At 39.3% G+C, this 19,245-nt stretch overlaps 2 protein-coding genes across 4 annotated transcripts in view; one reads left to right on the top strand and one right to left on the bottom strand.

Moving 5' to 3' along the window:
- Positions 1-19,245, bottom strand: part of NDUFS1 (NADH:ubiquinone oxidoreductase core subunit S1) — a 386,086-nt gene that overhangs the window by 355,486 nt on the left and 11,355 nt on the right. The window lies entirely within an intron of this gene.
- Positions 11,437-19,245, top strand: part of ADAM23 (ADAM metallopeptidase domain 23) — a 253,104-nt gene continuing 245,295 nt past the window's right edge. For all 3 annotated transcript variants that reach the window (XM_069075296.1, XM_069075295.1, XM_069075297.1), the window contains exons 1-2: positions 11,437-12,100; positions 13,269-13,489. In XM_069075296.1, coding sequence (XP_068931397.1) covers positions 11,875-12,100; positions 13,269-13,489 — 447 coding nt within the window. In that variant the 5' untranslated portion in view covers positions 11,437-11,874. The remainder of the gene's footprint in view (positions 12,101-13,268; positions 13,490-19,245) is intronic.

The following is a 19,245-nucleotide window of genomic DNA, read 5'->3' as shown; positions in this document are numbered from 1 at the left end:
TAAGCTTGTTAACCCATTTTGAGTTGCTTTCCTTTAACAAAGCAGATCCAAGAACCTGTATGGGCAGCAAACCCTGAGGACGCGCTTGGGGTGCTTGCTGCTACACCCTGGAATCAGGAAGACTTGAGTTCAAATCCAGCCTCAGATAATGAGTAGCTGTATGACTCTGGGCAAGTCACTTAATCTCTGTTTGCTTCAGTTTTCTCATCAGTAAAACAGGCATAATAATAGCACTGACCTCCCAGTGTTGTAGTCAGGATCACATGAGACACTAATTGTAAAGCACTTAGAACAATACTTGGCATGTAATAAGCACTACATAAATGTTAGTTGCTACTATTGGTTGTGAGACCTAGGAAGGGTCATTTAACTTCTCTTGACCTTACCTATTATTTTCCGATGGTCTCTAAGGTCCCTTCCAGCTCTGAATGTTATAGTTCCTAGATAACAAATTTTTTGGAGGACAAAGAACGATACCAAGCTAATCTGTAGACTGAAAGGAATTTTTGCAAGCCTTAAGATTTTTTTCTCCAAAGATAATTTATGAGTCTGTCAGATAGCTTGGGAGAATTCCTATTAACCGGATCACCTACAAGCCTCATTTCAAGCTAATTTTATTCATTTCTGCTCAAAGTTAAATAGTGAATGATAATAGACTTCAGTGGGTGAGAGAATCTTGTATAAAGCTGTTATATGAACTCTCTTATTAGACAATCTCTTTACCTTTTAAGCAAAATTTGACTGCTATCAAAATAAATTTTTTCCTCCTAAATGTACTCTTGCAATTAGGATGCTATAATTATGCCGCCTATAATATGGTGAATCAAATGGAATAATGTTTTCCTCTGATGAAACTCCTATTAATGTGTTCCTACACAGTAGGTGCTTAATAATTACTTTTTGTCAGGTGCTTATTCCTATTGTGCATCATTTTACTATACTTTTAGGACACTTAAGTTCAGCCCTGTGTACATCATCACCACATTCTGGTTTGTCCCTTTTTGATCAATGCTACTCTGTGTCTCCAGCATTGCATATTCATCATTCTGTGGGAGAATTAAGATTAAGGTTTATATATTGGCAAAGTTAAACTAGATTTCAAACTATTGGTAACCTACGTTATTCTAAATCAATGATTCCTGATCCTTGGAATGTGATATTGTATGGCATTTTCAGACATCAAAAAGAATGTTGCAAAATTCTCAAGAAGAATTAAATTTTGAGTACATTTTGATTTCTTGTGAGAATGGTGATACACCTGTACCCTAGTTGAAGGGAGAAGGTCCAGATTTCTCATGAATTGAATGAATGAATCAAGCTATGTGTGCTATGTAAACAATTCCTTGACACCTCTGCAGTCAATCAAAGGCACAGACTAGGTGAGAAAGGTCCTTAAGAGTAGCTTGGAAGAAGAGAAATGCTTCTTGCCTTTAACATGGGATGACATGACACAGCAAGTGTATTGGGGTGGGTTAAAGAGACTCAGTCATACCTTGTGAGGATCTGAATAAAATAACAAGGCAGCTCAGAGTCCCAAATTCTAATGAAGGCCACTAGTCTGGTGGTAGATGAAATTTAGCTAAATCCCTGAAAGAGAATCAACTTGGGAGAGAGGAATAGAATATTTCTGCCCCCTTTTCTGACTTTTCTCTTTTTCCCAAAGGAAGATCTTTCAAACTTTGAAAAGAAGTTAGAAGACTTGGAATTCACATTGTGAAAGGTCCCTAGAATAGCAATGACTGACAGTGGTGTCTTCAACAGAAGTTGAGGACAAGCTAGACATAAAGAAGAAAGGCAGTTGGAGGGAAAACTTAAAGAGACTGTGGGAGGGAAGAAGGACTTCCATCCAACAAAGATTTGTGAGTTACCCCTTTGTCCCATGTGCTCTCAAAGCTTGAGCCCACTTTCCTCTGGAATCTGGTATGTACTCATAGGAGAGTGTGCTCCAGGGATTGTGTGTGTGTGAATGATTTTGTGTGAACTGTTCTTAATAACCTTAGTAAATATTACTTTGTAAAGGCTAATTGATGTTAATTGGCTAATTGATATTAGAGAGATGTCAACTGATATGGGGGTGGGGTGGGGAGAGAGAAATACCCAATGAGAGCTCATGATCCCTCATTCAAAAACCCCCTAAACTCTCTGAGTTACCCCTAGACTCCTGAGGGGAGAAGTAATAGCTACCCTCTGGGAATAGGACAACCAATGTGAGTGAGACTTGGGAGAATGAACCCAGAGCATGTAGTATATATAACTATACAACTCTGTCTGTCTGTCTTTCTCCCCTTCCTTCTCTCCCTCCTATCCACAGTTAAGATTTTTGGATCACCTTGAATGTGTGTGTGTGCACACATACCCAAACACACTCTCACACACATGTTCTTTGTCTATGGAGAAGTGGAGTCTAGTTCCAATTACAAAGAGGTTAGAAATGGTTTTTATCCAAATTAGCACCTTTGTTACTAAAACTTTCCCTTTCATTTTCTTCATTGAAGCTCTCTAAAATGACTTAACCATCATATATTTTAAATTTACACTTAACACTTAGTTTTAGGTTTCTTCAAAGTTATTTTTCCCCCTCACATAACTACATAATCTGACACATCTCTTTTTTTTTCTGTATAAACAAATCTATTAGGCAGGTAGAAAAGCTGCCATAAAATGGAGGTAAGAAGAGAATCTCTCTCTTCTCCCTCTCCTACCTCTGTACTTTTATTTTATGAATTTCAAAAGGTCAGAGTACTTGAACTTTGGATGCAAATGATTCAATTCACTAGTATGAAAATGCCTTTATGCCTAAAACAACATCTTCAAAGGTATACCCTGATCATTTTTGTTGTGAAATGATGTGGATTTAATTTCTTCAAGCATATTTTGAGAACCAACAGTTAAGTAGTCAATGAATGTAAAGTCCCAAATTTAGGTTTCAAAGCTGAATTTGATAGCATTTGTCAGGGTGTATAATGCTCTATCAACTGTATTAGTAAAGTGTAACTGGCACTCTTTTAGTGTGACTTAAAATAGCAATTAACTAAAATTATTTTCCTCCTTTCCCTTTCCACTTAGGGTCAGACATCTATCTTTATATATCTATATCTATGTTTTAAATCAAGCTTACAAACATTGTTGTGCAATTGGCAAGGTCCTGGCCCCCAAACAAAATGCTTGCAGCATTTCATTTCCAATGATCCTCCCAATGTTTTGAAACCTTGGTGACACTTTGTTATAAATTCAACATCAAACTTTTTTTTGTTTACTTTAAGAATACCAACAGGATATTGTTGGCCATCACTGATCCACACACAGAACTGATGTGATTTATGTTCCTAACCTTTGACTTGTATGATTTCTGAATCTAATCATTCTAAGAAGTACAAACATTTGTGTATTTCCAAAGAGAAGCTCTAATTATGGCCTAAATATTTGCCTCTTAAGGAATTTAAGAGCCATTCTTCCAAGAGAGGTCCAAGACCCTTTTTTCCTACAAGTCAGTTTTGTCCCATGTCATGAATTAGCAAATCCATAGAGTTGAGTTTGGTCATTCTAGATTTAATTAAAAAAAAATCAAAACACCTTTTGCTAATATTTGAGGAAGTGACTACCTTGGTTTATGGCTTATATAAAACAAATAAATTTGAAAGATATTGAATGGACCTTACTATATGCATTCTTCAGTTGCTATGCTATTCAAATATTCAATTTGGCCCATGGGGAAATCCTACACAAGCATTGCCCCTGGTGTTTCTCTTCCCCTTAATGCTATTACAATTGATAGACTTAATAGACTGAGGCTTACCACCAGGAGTTCCCTCAGCTGAATGACCTTTTGAATGAAGCAGGATATTCTCCAATCACAGCACGAAATGGATAAATACATAGGTAAAGTACAATATTTGAAAGGACCAAATGGGGACTTTCACAATTTCCAGGAGGATTGTAAAAACTCAGCTCTACAAGAGATCTGTGAAGTCATTCAACCAATAGTCATGGGCTTGTTTGATGACTTACCTCAAGGCCCAACCAATCAGAACTTGAGTGTTACTTATACATGGACTAGCTGAATGGGAATTATAGTTGAAGATCATATGAGAGAGACTACTTATCAGCAGCAATGCCCCATCAATGGTATACTTGTATTTACAGATTTCCAAAATTACATGACGATATCAACATTCTGAGTGAGGTGTGTGTGTATATGTGTGTGTGTGAAAGAGAGAGAGAGAAAGAGTGTCTGTACACAGAGATATCTTTTTGAATCTTCAACAAATACTTTTCTAAATTAAAGGCAAGTTCAATGGTTACTGTTAGTATGACAAACCTAAGTAACAGCTAATGAATTAAGACACTTGGGAACAGCTACACTGCAGCCTAACCTTCAGACTAGCCTTGGGTGTACTTATCCAATTTAGATTTGTAGATATACCTTTTTCCATACATCTTGTATATTGCATATGACAGCAGCTGCTGTTCTGCTGAGCATGTTAAGGTGTTCCAAGTCTGTACTCTCTGGCTGAATTCCATAACTTAGGATGAAGTTTCAATGACACAGCTAGATCACAGATAGAGACAGACTCAATGAAATGCTGTCAGTTTATGTTACTCTAGTGTCTGGCCTGTTATGGCCATATCATCTCTCAGGTATTTATCTATTCAAACTAGAAAATATTCCTTGGAAAAACAAAATGAGAACAAGTAGGATTTGAACGAGGGAAAGCTTGTCATTTTCTCAGCATTTGTATTTCTCTTAGGGGTGCAACATATTTTCTATTGGGAGAACTGGGAAATTAGGGAAAGAAGGGATAGTTTCTTTTTTTTCCTATGAATCAACCTACAGCTGGATAGAACTAAATGCATATTAGGTGCTTCTTAAGTATTTGTGGAGTGAATAATTGCTGGCACCAGTCTGACTACAGTCAAAGGCAAATTAATTCTAGAATTTTAGATTGTACGCACTTGGCACTGTGGCTTGTGCTACCTTTTCTTCTGGTCATCTTAGCTTACAGGGAGAGGATGATGATGACCATGATGAAAAATGCTAAGCTAAACCGAGGTGGTGAGCCTTCTGTCTCAAGGCCACATGTAGCCCTCTAGGTTCTTAAGTGTGACCCTTTGACTGAATTCAGTCCTTTGGGGTTTGTTCCATGAAGTTTGGATTCAGTCAAAGGGCTGCACTTGAGGACTTAGAGAGCCATATGTGACTTCAAGGTCTCAGGCTCCCCACCCATGATTTCAAAAACCATACCAGGTATGGCTCAAAAGATACCAGTGAATAATATGCATTGTTGTCATGATTTTACTTTGATGTCAGCAACTGAGGAATGTTTCATCACCATTTGTTCCATTTTTTCTATTGGTGACACCCATCAAAAGAACAGAAAGAGAAACATGTAAACAGACAGATAAAGCTATTGGAACTATTTTATCTCATTTAGCTGTCTCTTCTTAACCCTCAACTGTCATCTCTGGACCTTACTTGTGCTTTTACTTTACCTCATTTTTTGTTTGTTTGTTTTGCTTTTTGGAGGGGGGAAGGCAGGGCAATTGGGTTTAAGTGACTTGTCCAAGGTCACACAGCTAGTAAGTATGTCAAGTGCCTGAGGCCAGATTTGAACTCAGGTCCTCCTGACTCCAGGGCTGGTACTCTATTCACTGACCCACTTAGCTGCCCCCTTTGCCTCATTTTCCCTCTCTTAGACTTGTCTGCAGTAGTGTGTGGTGGATAGGATACTAGACTTAGAGTCAGGAAGTCCTTAGTTCAAATCCTGCCTTAGACACACATACTTATTAACCCTGTGACCCTGGGCAAATCAATTCCTTCATCTACAAAATGAAGGGAGTCGACCTGAACATCTCTAAGGTATCCTCCAACTTTAAATCATCCTACATATTGGTAAAATCTCTTTATTTTCTAATTGCTCTTTGGTCTTCTTGCTGACTCTTCTTTTTCCTGCTTTTCTACTATTTCCCAAGCTCCAGGCTTTCTTTTGGGTGTCATATTCTTTATATCTACTCTCTCAAAAAACTCTAACTGGTCTGGAGTTTCTCTTATCATGTGTATATAAGATGACTTTCAAATTCTTTCTTCACCTAAATTTGCTCTATTTCCTGTTCCTTTAAATCGTTTTTTCCCCTCCCATTCTTCTTACCTGAAATTGAAGATGGCAAGGACAAGACTCCTCTTCTATCAGGCCTTTTTATTAGCCAATTGATTCTTCCAGTCAGCAAAGTAAATATCTTCCTCCACAACACTGTATTCTTTCTATTGTCTCCAGTCAAAATGGTTTTGGCATTGTTTTCCTCAAGCATGGGCTCACTAAGCCTAGTTACTCTCTGTTTGGGGCATTTTGACCAAACGTAACCATTCAAAAATTCCCAGTTATCCTCAGGACCAAACTTCTGACCATGATCATCATAGCTCTCCATCAGTTAACTTCCACTTCACCTATCTGCTTTTACCACTACAATACATTAGAGTCCATGCATGTATTATTCTAGCCAACGTTTCCTTCTTATTGAGTCTCATCCTTCTATTTCTCTCTCCTAGCTCAGTCTTTGTTTAGCTTGTGTCAAAGCAGTAAGGAGCAGTGTATGGAAACAAAACCCCAACAGCATGGGAATTGATGCTAGAAGATGTGGGTTTAGGGCTCCAGCTTTGCCATTGAGTGACTCTGGGTAAGTTATTCCATAGGAAGTACTTCCCTTAAATACACTTCTTTGAATATTGTAGTTATCTGCAAATAGTTATGTTATTTTGATTAGAATTAATAATAATAGCAATCACTCATATATCACTTGAAATTTTGCAAAATGCTTTACAAATATTATCTCATTTGATCCTCACAGTAACCCTGGGAGGTAGGTATTATTATTTTATAAAAGATGAAAAAAAAATGCAAACCTGAGACAGAGTGACTTGACCAGAGTTATACAGCTAAGTAAGTGTTGAAGGCATGATGTGACTCAGGTCTTCCTGATTCCAAGTCCAGTGCTCTCTGGAGGTAGTGGTACTACCTAGCTGCCTTCCTCAGTCAGATTATATATTCCCTAAGGTCAGAAGCTGACTAATCTTCACTATCCAAATCTCTCCCTTCCTCCAACCTATAATAGTCGTTTCTATCCTTTAAGTACTCAATCAATCAATCAATACTTGGTGGCTGATAGGTTTATTTCTTTGACCCTTCCTGAGGTAGGTCTAGGGGCAGCTAGGTGACCCAGTGGTCAGTGCTAGACCTGGAGTCAGGAAGATTCATCTTCCTGAGCTGAAATATGGCCTCAGATTTTACTAGCTGTGTGTCATTGGGCAAGTCATTTAATCTTGTTTACTTCAGTTTCCTCATCTGTAAAATGAACTAGAGAAGGAAATGACAAACCACTCCAATATATTTGCCAAGAAAACCCCAAATGGGGTCAGGAAGAGTTGGACATGACTGAGAAACAGCTGAACAGCAACAAAGTATTTGATAAATGCCAACACCCCTAGGTACTGGGATAAGAACTCACTATTTGACAAAACCTTCTGAAAAAATTGGATAGCAATATGAAAGAAATCAGATTCAAAGCAATACCTCAGGCCTTATACAAAGATAGCTCCAAATGGATATGTGACCTAGATATAAAATGTCATGTGATAAACACATTTTGAGAAACATGGAAAAAATTACCTATCAGATCCACAGAGATGAGAGAAGTTCATGACCAAACAAGGGAGATACAATATACAATACAATACAATACAACACCACAGAAGATACAGTGGATAATAATGGTTACATAAAATTAAAAAGTTTTTCACAAACAAATCCAATAAAGCTAAGATTAAAAGGAAAACAATGAACATGGAAAAAAATCTTTGCATTGAGTTTCTCTAGTAAAGGTTTCATTTCCAAGATATATAAGGAAATGATTTAAATTTATAAGAATAAGAGCTATTCCTCAATTGATAAATGCTCTAAGGATATGAATAGACATATCTCAAAAGAAGATATTCAGGCTATTGATAGCCACAAAAAAGTACTTCATGTCACTATTAATTAAAGTTGCAAATTAAAACAACTTTGATATTCTACCTCACACCCATCAGATTGTCAAAGACAACAAAAAAGGAAAATGAGAAAATGTTGGAAGGGCTGTGGGAAAACAGCTATATTGATATACTATTGGTAGATCTGCAAATGGGTACAATCATTCTGGATGGCAATTTGGAATTATAAACAAAGTTACTAAACAATATGTACCCTTTGATCTAGCTATATTACTTCTAGATATATACCCAAAAGAGATAAAAGGAAAATGTACTATATGTGGAAAAAATATCTATCAGTAGCCATCATTTTGTGGCAGCAAAAACTGAAGACTAAGGAAATATCCATCACCTGAGGAATAGTTTCACAAATTGTGGTATATGAATGTGATGGAATTCTGTTATATTGAAAGAAGTTAATACATAGAGTATTTTTAAAAGATGTAGAAAGATTCATATGAATCAATGAAGAGTGAAATGAGGTAGAACTAAGACAAATTATACCATAACATTGAAATTACAAAAATGAACTTTTTTTTATAAACCTAAGAATGAAATAGCAGACCCAGAGTAATTTATGCAATAACAATACTGTAAAATCCAACAACTTTGAAGGCTGTATGGGCTATGATCAACATAATGACCATTCATGATTTCAGAGGACTGAAAATGCAATGTGCTGTCTGTGACATAGTTGATGGATTTAACGTATAGAATGATGCATATATACATATATGGATATGTGTGTGCATATATATGTGTGTGTGTATGTGTATATATACACATATACACACATATTCCCTATTGAGGGAATATGTTTTGCTTGCCTATGGATATTTGTTACAAGAAATTTATTTTTCGTTTTTTTTTTCAGTTGAGTGGGACAGGAGGGAAAAAAATGGTTTGTTAATTAAAAAAAAGTTAAAGTGACAGCTACAAATGTGTAATGTTGCCTGTACTTTCAGAGGAAGTTACTGTATTATTAATTGTACTTAATTGTTTTTACTTTGTTTCAAGATACCTCTCAGGGAGTGGGATGGGGGACAATCTATAAAAGTCTGTAGTGTTAAACACACCAATAAATTATCTACCTACCTACCTACCTACCTACCTACCTACCTACCTACCTACCTACCTACCTATCTATCTATCTATCTATCTATCTATCTATCTATCTATCTATCTATCTATCTATCTATCTATCTATCCATCATCTATGTATGTATGTATCTATCTGTATATTACAATTGCGAGTTGTAAAGTACCCTTAACATGATGTAATTCAATCCCCTCATTTTACAGAGACGGAAACTGAGACCCACTTAGATTAAATGACTTGATCAAGGTGACATAAGAATTACATAACCAAGCATGGATTTTAAACTGTTTCCCGATTCTAAATCCAATGCTCTTTGCACTGCATCGTAAAATACCATGTGAAGTCATGTTGGTAAGATCATTATTGCTATTGGTGGTGGTGGTAACAGCCAATCAGGAAAGGGTTCAAGGAAGAAATGAAATTTGCTTCAGGCTTTCAAAGACTGTAGGAATTCGCTAAGTAAAAAAGGGAGAGAGGAGGGAAGAGAAGACATTCTAGGTGTAGGAAGCAGTATTCGCAAGGGCCTGTGTATTTGGTGCTTTTCAGAAGAACAGATAAAACAAGATACGAACTTTCTAGGGGAGTTAAGATACAGACGTTTTCTCTTTTGCTCTGTGCCAGCTCATACAACCCTTAATTTCCTTCAACTTCCTAGTAGGTGCTTAATAAATCCTCTTTGGTTGATTGAAGCTAAGACTTCGATACCATCTCCTATCTGAAGCTTTTCCTGATCCCTTAGTGATTTCTTTCTCCAAATTAGTTTATTTCCTTGTCTGTTTACTCGTTGCATTTTCCTAGTACAATGCAAGTTCTGTGACCGCAAGGACTGCTTCCCATTTTTGTCTTTGAACGCCCAGCACCTACCACCTAAGGTGCTTAATCATTGCTTGTTGCGGTTGATGGCCAAGTTTCCTGGTCTGCAAAGCAGAGCCAGTAACGTTTTCTCCCACTCTGAGGGATGTGGCGGGAATGAGATAAATAATATCTGCGCAACGCCCTGAAATTTGAAGAAGGAAAATGCCATTAGCCCTATTTTGAAGTGGCCAGATGTTGTTAACCGTCCAAACCGGGAGCCTAGCATTATTCTACACTTCCTATTACCCCAAGAATATCCTTCCTTTCTCCTTTAGCCCCATAAACTCGGTCTCGGATTTTCAAGCGTGGGCACCTCAGAACAGATGCTCCCCTGGGTGTTGTCGAGAAGCAGCTGCAGTCCACAATCAGGAAAAGGAACCGCTTCTGAACGTACCTCCGAGCAGCACGATTTCCTAAAGTAGCTGTCACACTCTCCTATTTTTAATCTTTGGAGTTCTCCCCAGGACACACTTGGATTTTTTTTTTCTCTTTAGAAATCGCTCCTCCCTAGAGGTGGCCTTCAATCAGTTTCTAAACTTTTGAGCCTTGTCGCTGCCTTCGAAAGGGCCAGAGAGGTCCCGAGCGCAGCCTGCGCCCATGGTACGGGTGAGGGATTCCAGGGGGAAGACTCGGGCACGCCAGGCCAGGACGGACTTCCCTTGCTTCGCTTCTCAACTCCCGGGATTCCTGCGCATTAGGACAGAACTGCCAGAGCTGGCGACTTGGCATCATTCACTCGCTCCTGCCTGCAATGGGCAAACGTGATTTCCCCACATTTTCTCCACCCCCTTATCCGCGGTCCCCAGCACGCCCGCCACCGTAGGGCAGCTGAAGAGAAGCACTATTTTTACATTTCCAGCTGCAAGGAAAGAGGGCACGAGGAGGGGAGATTGGGGAAAGGAAACGGAGGTAGTCAGAAGCAAAATTCTCAGTACTGTCTCCCAAGGTGGTGGTGGTAATCAAGGGGGGTGGGTGGGTGGAGGTTACTCCCATGTTTTGTGGAAATGGTTGATTTTCAAAAGATCATCCTTTACCCTAGTGTGTTAGCACTTTCTTGTGTTTTTCTACTGGTTCTTTTTTTCTCCCCCACCTTTCTTTTGCTCCGTAAAACGTCCATGGTCTCCCGCCCATTGTGTGTGTGTGTGGGTTTGCCACCATCTACTTCTGAGACTAGGATAGGGATGCTGCATCACTCTGCTGTGTTTCTACCCCACCTCCCCGCCCCCCCCATGAGGAGGCATGCGCAGTGCGACCTATGCCAGGCAACAGCAGCATCAGCACCGGAGTGAGGGGGCCCCCAGCCAGTGCGCTCTGACGGCACGGGATCTCACTCTGCCGCGCTAGGCAGAGGACCGGGGAGGCGCGCGCGCGCTCCCAGCGGCTCCCCCTCCCCCGTGCGCGCCCCTACCTGGGAGGGCCCTCTGGCGCGCGCGCGCCCTCAGCACCAGCCGCAGCGGCGGCGGCGGCGGCGGCGGCAGCAGCATCAGCATCAAAAGCAGCCAGAGCAGTGGAGGCAGTGGCTGCAGACCCCATCACTGGTCCAAGCAGCAGCATGCGCGGTGCGGCGCGGAGAAGCTACTGCTGAAGCTCTGGCAGGTGCGCGCAGAGGCGGTAGCTCTTCTAGCCCTTCTCAGGAGAATCAGCCCCTCGAGAGAGGAGCAGGAGAGAAGAGGGGAGGGGGCGCCGCCCAGCTGGAGTAGACCAAGTGCGGAGCTCGCCTGGTGCCCCTTCTCAACCCCAGCGGCCACAGCAACGGCGACTTGCCCCCGGGGGGCACCATGTGGGAAGAGCCCGTGTGATCTGCCCGCAGCCTCCCCGCCCTGTGGGTGCAGAGGCGCCCCGCAGCCCGAGCCCCGGAGCTCCCGGCTGACAGCAGAGCGGCGCCCTGGAGCTATGAGCCATGAAGCCGTCTGGCATCAGCGCCCTGCGGCAGCCCTCCCCAGGCTGCAGCCTGCTCGCCTCCTCCTCCTCTTCCTCCTTCGGCACCACCACGACTTCTTTTCCTTCTTGCTGGCAGCCGCCTCCCTTGTTGCTGCACACCCTCTGCCGCCTCCGCCTTCTCCTCCTCCTGCAGCTGCTCTCCGGTTCCTTCTGGTCCCAGCCCTGGGGGGCTGCTGCAGCCAGCGGTGGGTATGGCACTGAGTGCCCTTCGCGTTGCCATCTCAGAGTAGCCCTGCAGAGAAAACCGAAGGGCATGCGGATAGGTGCATTCAGGACACTTAGCGCAGCATCCATCCCTTCTCTGTTCTCTTCCCAATCCTCTCATTTTCAAAATTCACCCAATCCCTTTTACTTTTTAAAACCTATTTCAGTTCTCTTCATTTCAAACCTTTCTCGTTACTCTTGGTGCCTTTGAAAGAGACTTCAGTGTCTCAGTTCCCTTCAGAAAAATATTTGCAATTTAGAGAGGAAACTGGTGGATTAAAAAAAAGAGAGAGAATTTAGTGAAAGAGTAAGCCACTTCTTGCCTTTTGGAACATAAATGTGCATGCATGGAAAATAATAATGCTACCCCAGTTCCCATCAGATTTTATTTATAGTGCTCTTGGAGTTTGGGTGGATACTTTGGGACTATGGCTAATTGTCCTTGTTTTATTTTCTAAAAATATTATTATGAATAATAAGTAATGTAACTTTGTTCAACAAAATGTTAGCTGAAAAATAGTTGAAAGAGGAAACCAGGTTTTGGTAGGAAAAAAATATCAGAAGGCAGCCCACTTTTTTGTCCCTCCAGGATGGTTTTCTGCAGTCTCAAAGTTAAGAGTGGCAAATTATTCATTTTGTAAAGGGAACTAATAACATTCTCTAAACATTCAACTTCTTTTAGTGGCAGTCTGAGTTTCCAGACTATATGCAGAATATTTAGAGTTAGAGTTGAGCTTGTGTGTGTAACTTAGGTGGGTGGTTGGGGGTGGGGGTGAGAGTCAGAGCTCTGATGCATGTCCTTAACAAATGAAGAATTATTATTCTCCATCAAGCCCATCTTTCCTATTCTGCTTCTCTTCCTCCCTCTTCTCCCGTCATAGGTAGAAAGACTTGGCAGCATTTATATTATACACATGTGAAATACAGATCAAAGTCAACAATTCCTTGAGTGGTATTATTAAATGCCCTATTAACTACATTACTGAAACAAATTGCATTTATTTACTTTGGTTTATTGTGCTTCCTATATGTTTTCTTATAAAGAGAAAAACTTTCACTCTTTTACCAAGTAGGATGCAATTTAGTGACCTTGTATTTATTGTGTGTGTGTGTATGTGTGTGTGTGTGTGTTTTCCTTCCCCTCCTCAGCTTCGTACTGGAATGGAACTGCAAAGGAAACTGCTGGGGTTCTGGTAGATGAAGAGAATGCATTTCAAAAGAATGGCAGCAGGAGCAATAATAGTTACAGTATTGCAGTGCAGAAAGAAATCACCCTGCCTTCAAGACTGGTATATTATATCAATCAAGATTCTGAGAGCCCTTATCATGTCCTGGATACTAAGGCAAGACACCAGCAAAAACATAACAAGGTAAGGGGATCCCATGTGCAAAAGCCAATCACTAATAGCAGCCACAAAGAACATTTCTCTAGAATGAAGTTTTCTGCAAGAATCTGGCTTCACCTAATTTACTGCACCATTTTTGTTTACTTGGAAAGAGTTCATCTCAAAGTGGAGGTAATTAATCTGGGAAATATTAGGGAATGTTGTTCATGCTCTTCTGAATAAAAATGGAAACTGGAGTGTTCTCAGAGCCTTTGAGGTTTAACATCTGAAACATAGTCCATGCATCGAGAAGGTTGTTACTTAGAGTTGGGTTTGGTGACTGAGCTGTGTGTAAAGGAATATGCACCTAAATTATACTTTACTCATGCAAACATTTTACATATCCAACTACCTTATGAGGTAGAACATGCCCTGAAAACTGATTTTAGCACACAAACGTGCCCATAAACACACAAACACATACTTGTTTGAAGAAGCTGCTTGGTAGCTTTTCTGTCACTCTTTACTTAAAAATTGGATGTTAATACACAACTGAAAAAAATTTAATATTCATTTCTCTACTAATTGCTCAGCAGGAAGCAAATTGCTATGAAAAACATTTGGGGGGATGTGATAATGAATAGAATCCACTGACTTACATTCAGTAAGAGCCCCAGTTTATTTTAACACTCTAAATCTTATCTGCATTAACTGAGGAGCTGTTGAATTTAGTCTACACAGTGATACTGATTAAAATAAAAATCTCTGTGAACCATTCATAGAACTATAGGAGTATTGAAGCAATGAAGAAATCTTATACCTGTCAAAATACTTTCCATAAAACAAATTTTATTTTTGGAAGTAAACTCCTTGAGGATAGGAAATTTATGTATTTTGTATCTTCTCTAGTTATACAGCATATGGTGGTGCTGTTTGATGAATGACTAAATAAATAAAAGTACACTTATGTATGCAAAGGGAAATCCACATCTCTTTATTGGGGCAGAACATGGAGATATTCTTTTTATTAAAGATTACATGTATGATTATATCTCCCTGTTCAGTTAAGAGTAACAGGGTTCTTCTAGTGCTTAAGCAACATTTTCCCTGTGTTTCACATTATGTGTCGTTTTTGTAAGTGACCTGAAATATAGGTAAATGATAAATTTAGATATTCCCATTTTATAGATAGGGAAATGAAAAAATGAATTTAGGATCTCTTTCTTGGGTTTTAAAAACAAATGAAAGGACCTGGGGAATAATCCCTACTTTTTTATATCCCTGCCCTAAAACATGCTTATTTTTCAGTGTTCACTAACTAACATTGAAGGAGTCAACTGGGTATAATAATGTTTACAGGACTACTTTTTTCATTTCTGTAAGTACTTTGTACTCATTTTGATTATTAGCTAGATGTATCTGTGGTCACTGTTTACTACATGCTGTGCCTGGTTACTTCCTGAACTCATTTTTCAATTTCATCCATATTATTTGGTTTACTTTTCAAATTATACTTATGCATTCTTCTTACTGATAAGAGGAGGAGGTGATGTTTTTTAAGGAATACACACATCTCAGTTTTTCTTTGAAAAACCTCACTAGTCCTATTTTAAGGAATTTTTAATTGGTGAGATTCTCTGTGATAAACTGCCAGTTCTCAAAGCTAAGGGAAATGTCTAGGAGTCCTCTTGAGTTGAACATTGGTCTCATAATAAAAGTTTCTGGTATTGGAGGGTAGGGTTAAATCCTACTTTACATCAAAGTTTCTTTGTATATAGTGTGTGTGTATGTGTGAGTGAGTGTGATGTAACATATAAGAAATGCTTCTGGGCCCACAGGGACCAGGGTATTGGGGTACTCTACCCATTCTCTCTCCCAAAGGAGTCCTGTTTTTGATCCATGTACTTAGTCCAATTGGGTTTAGTCCTAAAGGAATTCAGATACAGAATTCAGATGAGGTCACCCTCATGAGAGGAAAGTTAGGTTCCCTTTTATCACTCTCTTTGATCATTTAACCCTTCATTGTTTCTAGGATGCATTGCCTAAGGCTTAGGTTTTGACTCATATGTAGAGCCATTCCAAAATTGGGGGGGGGGGATTAAAAATGTACTCTATGTACAATATAAATCAGATATGGGACAGTTGTATATTTCCCATGCACAGAATAAGTGGTAATGGACACAAAAAGACTCCTATTGCACATTGACATAACTCAAAACACGATTCAGTAGTTTCATTTATAAGTATTACCATGCTATTTTAGGAGGTTGATACCTGAACCTCATCGGAACATAAGGCAATTTGCAGCACTGCAAATTAGGCATTTTATATTTCATCTTGTCTCTGCATTGTCCAAACAACTTCTGGTCCATAATGTCTGAGGAAATAGTCCAGGCCTGACAGTCCTGTTGGTAGTGGTCATCTTCTTTAAGCTTATTGGAGTAGTTGCTGGAGATACCTTGCCTTACCACTAGTCAGCTCTGACCCTGTGGTACTCAGGGTCTCTGGACCTCTCAGATTCACAAGGTCATTGTCACATCTGGGCACATTCTTCTCAGAATAGATACTCAGTTGCATAAGATCAGGCAAGAACACACACACACCACACACACACACACACACACACACACACACACGATTCAGCTACACCCAGGCTTATGCTTTGTTAGGCTGGATATATGCTTTAGATACCATGTGTTCAGAACTTAGTGAGGGATAATGGAAGTTAGAGAAACCTTCCCTTACCATTGTTTTCAGGAAAGGGTGAGAAACAATAATTACATTATTTGTAGCTGGGAGGGAAGAGAGAACTTGGAATAGGGTGACTTTCTTTTAAATTTCCACTGAGTCATCAGTTCTAGCTCACTGGCCAGTGAGGAGGCATCACTAGAGCATGGCCCATTGGTAAATCACTCATGGCTAGAAGCAGTCCCCAAAATTCTCATATAGTCTCAAGGAAGGGCAATATTGAGCATTCTCTATGAGATGGCCCTCATTTCAGGGATATGATTTGACGTGCATTATAACTAAAACTATGTAATGGCAAGATGTGGTGATGGGCTCTTTTCATATTTTAACCACTGCTAATGGTGTGGAACACTGATATTACTAAGGGTTGATCATATTTTATTAGATTGACTGTACTAATTGTTGAGTGAATAAAGTTTCTTCATGGAAAAATCACACTATCAGCTACTCCAAATTATTCCCATCCTTCCCCCAGGACTTTAATCAGGAAATACTTTCCAAACCCCCCTTCATCCAAACCTGGAGAGTATGCTTTATATTAACCTACCAGAAAAGACTCACTTTTGCTTTCAGATTTTTTTACTTTCTCCTCTTTCTAAATCAGGAGGAAGGATCTGTCTTAGGCTGAATGACAAAGGTTGGCCTCTTTAATGAAAATGAGAAGTATATTTATCAATAGAATAGAAGTTTTTTATTATTATTTTATTATTATATATTAAATATAGAATTTAATCTTGATTTGAAGACTTGTGCTATTTGTACTTTCCCTGTTTGTCCCCCATTTTGTTGCCCTCAAGTACCTGCTAAGGAGTGCCATGAAAATGCTGACTCACTGTATGGTAGATAGCCATATTATGTGATGGTAAGGAGAGGGGATCCCAGGTGTAGGTAATGACACAGGACTTTCATGAAACTCTTGGAAATTTCATGGAGATTCTTGATAGATCATGAGTGCATAAAAACAGTAGAGGTGAACATTCTTACCATTTCTTTTCTATGAGACTTTAATAATAGCCTATTCTACCTTGAGGACAGTGACTGTTTAATTTTTTTTAAAGATCCTTAGTGCCTAGTGCAGTCCTGACATATAGAAGGCACTTAGTCAGTGCTTATTGATTAAAGAGGTGACTGTCCAGAATAAACAGCATATATTCCATTTTTTTAGATGACCTTAGAATTTTCCCTTTAAAGTGTGCTTAATTGCTATTTGACATCTAAGCAGATATGTTCTCACATTCTGGTGCTTTAGATGTCATCTCCTTCCCCTACCCCTCATGTTCCCCCTTCTTCCTTCCTCATACAGCCATCTTAGGACAAGATAAAAAATACTGTGATCTCTGATGGCAAAATCTAATTTTGCTCTGTTTTTAGGGTTTAATTTATAATTCTATAGGGACTTTAACATCCAAATGGAAGGTTATTACCACTCACTAAACATTTTGTTAGCATTTAATGTAATATTTTTAGGTATATTATAAAATTTCTAGCTGTCCTTTAAATCATGTTATGAGAAGGGTTAACATTTTGCATATGGGATTGCAGTGGGGATGGAGAGGAGAAAGTAATTTGACTTTTGAGAAGTTAAGTAAACTACTTCTTTTCTGAAATGTCCCTGTCTTGTGTTAAAATAATCTTTCAGGGTTCTGTTCTCTGCTAGGAGGCTTTAAATTGGTAGTGGGTTAATTAGTTAAAAAAAAACACAGACTAACTAAGCTGCAGAGAAGGAACAGATCTGCATTGGAAGAGAGAATTCCTGCAGCAAACTAGAATTATCCCTACTAGGTTATACTTTATCTTCAGAGACCTTCATTTCCTTCAACCCCTAAGGTACATACTTTTTGTGATTCTGTCACTTAACCTTTCCATGCACCTGGCTGCCACACATTCAGGGAAGCTTACCCTGGTTTTCCTTTTCTCCTCTGCAGCTGAAAATACTCTCTTCCTTCTTGAATTTTCTTAGTGTACTTTGTCTGGATTACTCCTTTGCCCCCATCACGTTTTCCCTTGTGTTATACTGATTTCTAATCATGTCATATCCACTCCTTGGTTGGATGTAAGCTTCTTGAGGACAGAGACTGTGACATTAAAACAAAAACAAAAACCCAAATCCTTCGTACCCTTAGTGCTTAGTATAGTTCCTAGCATAGAGTGGTCCAGAGTACTGAAATGAATCTAGCTGAAATTGACCTCTCCTTGAAGACCTGTAGGGGCTTAGAAAGGATCTAATATGTGAATTTCCTTTTATATAATAATCCTGACTGGTCATCCAGCTTTTGATTGAATATTTCCATCTAGCAGAACTCACTGCCTCACAAAACTGCTTATTCTATTTTTAGACAGCTTGAACTGTTAGGGAATTTTCTCTTGTGTTGAGCCAAAATCTGCTTCCTTTAATAAAAGGAAGGACTTTGAGATTTTATTTTTAATCCTTAAATTTTTTTTTTGTTTAGACCTGTGATTTCAATAGTTTAGGGAACTCCTAGAGAGGGATTCCCTCCCTAACCATGTGGCTTTGAACCTCCTCTGCTGTTTACAATCTTAAGTACTTAAAGTAGTCTGGTTCATTGAAAGGTTAAATAATGGAATCATAAAATGAAGGGGCCTTAGAGGTTATCAAATCTAACTCTAATTTTACAGATAAGGAAACTCAGGACCACAAGAGAAAAGTGAGTGATTTGCTTGTAGTTCTCCTACAGAGTTGTTCTTCATTCTCAGATATGTTTAGTTTTTAGTTTTCTATCTCTGCCATCAGTGTGTAGGCATAGTTGAAGAGGCCAGCTTGTGAATGACAGTCTTTTTTGTGTTACATTCATGGAAAGACTAGACTTGGATTTACTTTGAAGAGCCCAATGATGTTGGCTGTGCTGCATAGAATCATCTATTTTGAGATGATTCGAGTCTTCACAAGGACCTTAGAGGTCATATAGTCAAACACTCTTATTATATGAATGATAATAAATGATATGCCCAGGGTAACATGGTTAGGAAATAGCAGAACCCAGAATCACATCCAAGGCCCCTGACACTTAATCTAACACTCTTTTTATTGGACT

This window comes from Petaurus breviceps, unplaced genomic scaffold (genome assembly GCF_028583685.1).
Source record: "Petaurus breviceps papuanus isolate PSGF00001 unplaced genomic scaffold, PetGlider_PUasm1.0 90903, whole genome shotgun sequence".
In the NCBI taxonomy this organism is placed as follows: domain Eukaryota; kingdom Metazoa; phylum Chordata; class Mammalia; order Diprotodontia; family Petauridae; genus Petaurus; species Petaurus breviceps.
The sequence above is the reverse complement of the archived record's forward strand: the minus strand, read 5'-3'. Positions and strand labels throughout refer to the sequence as shown.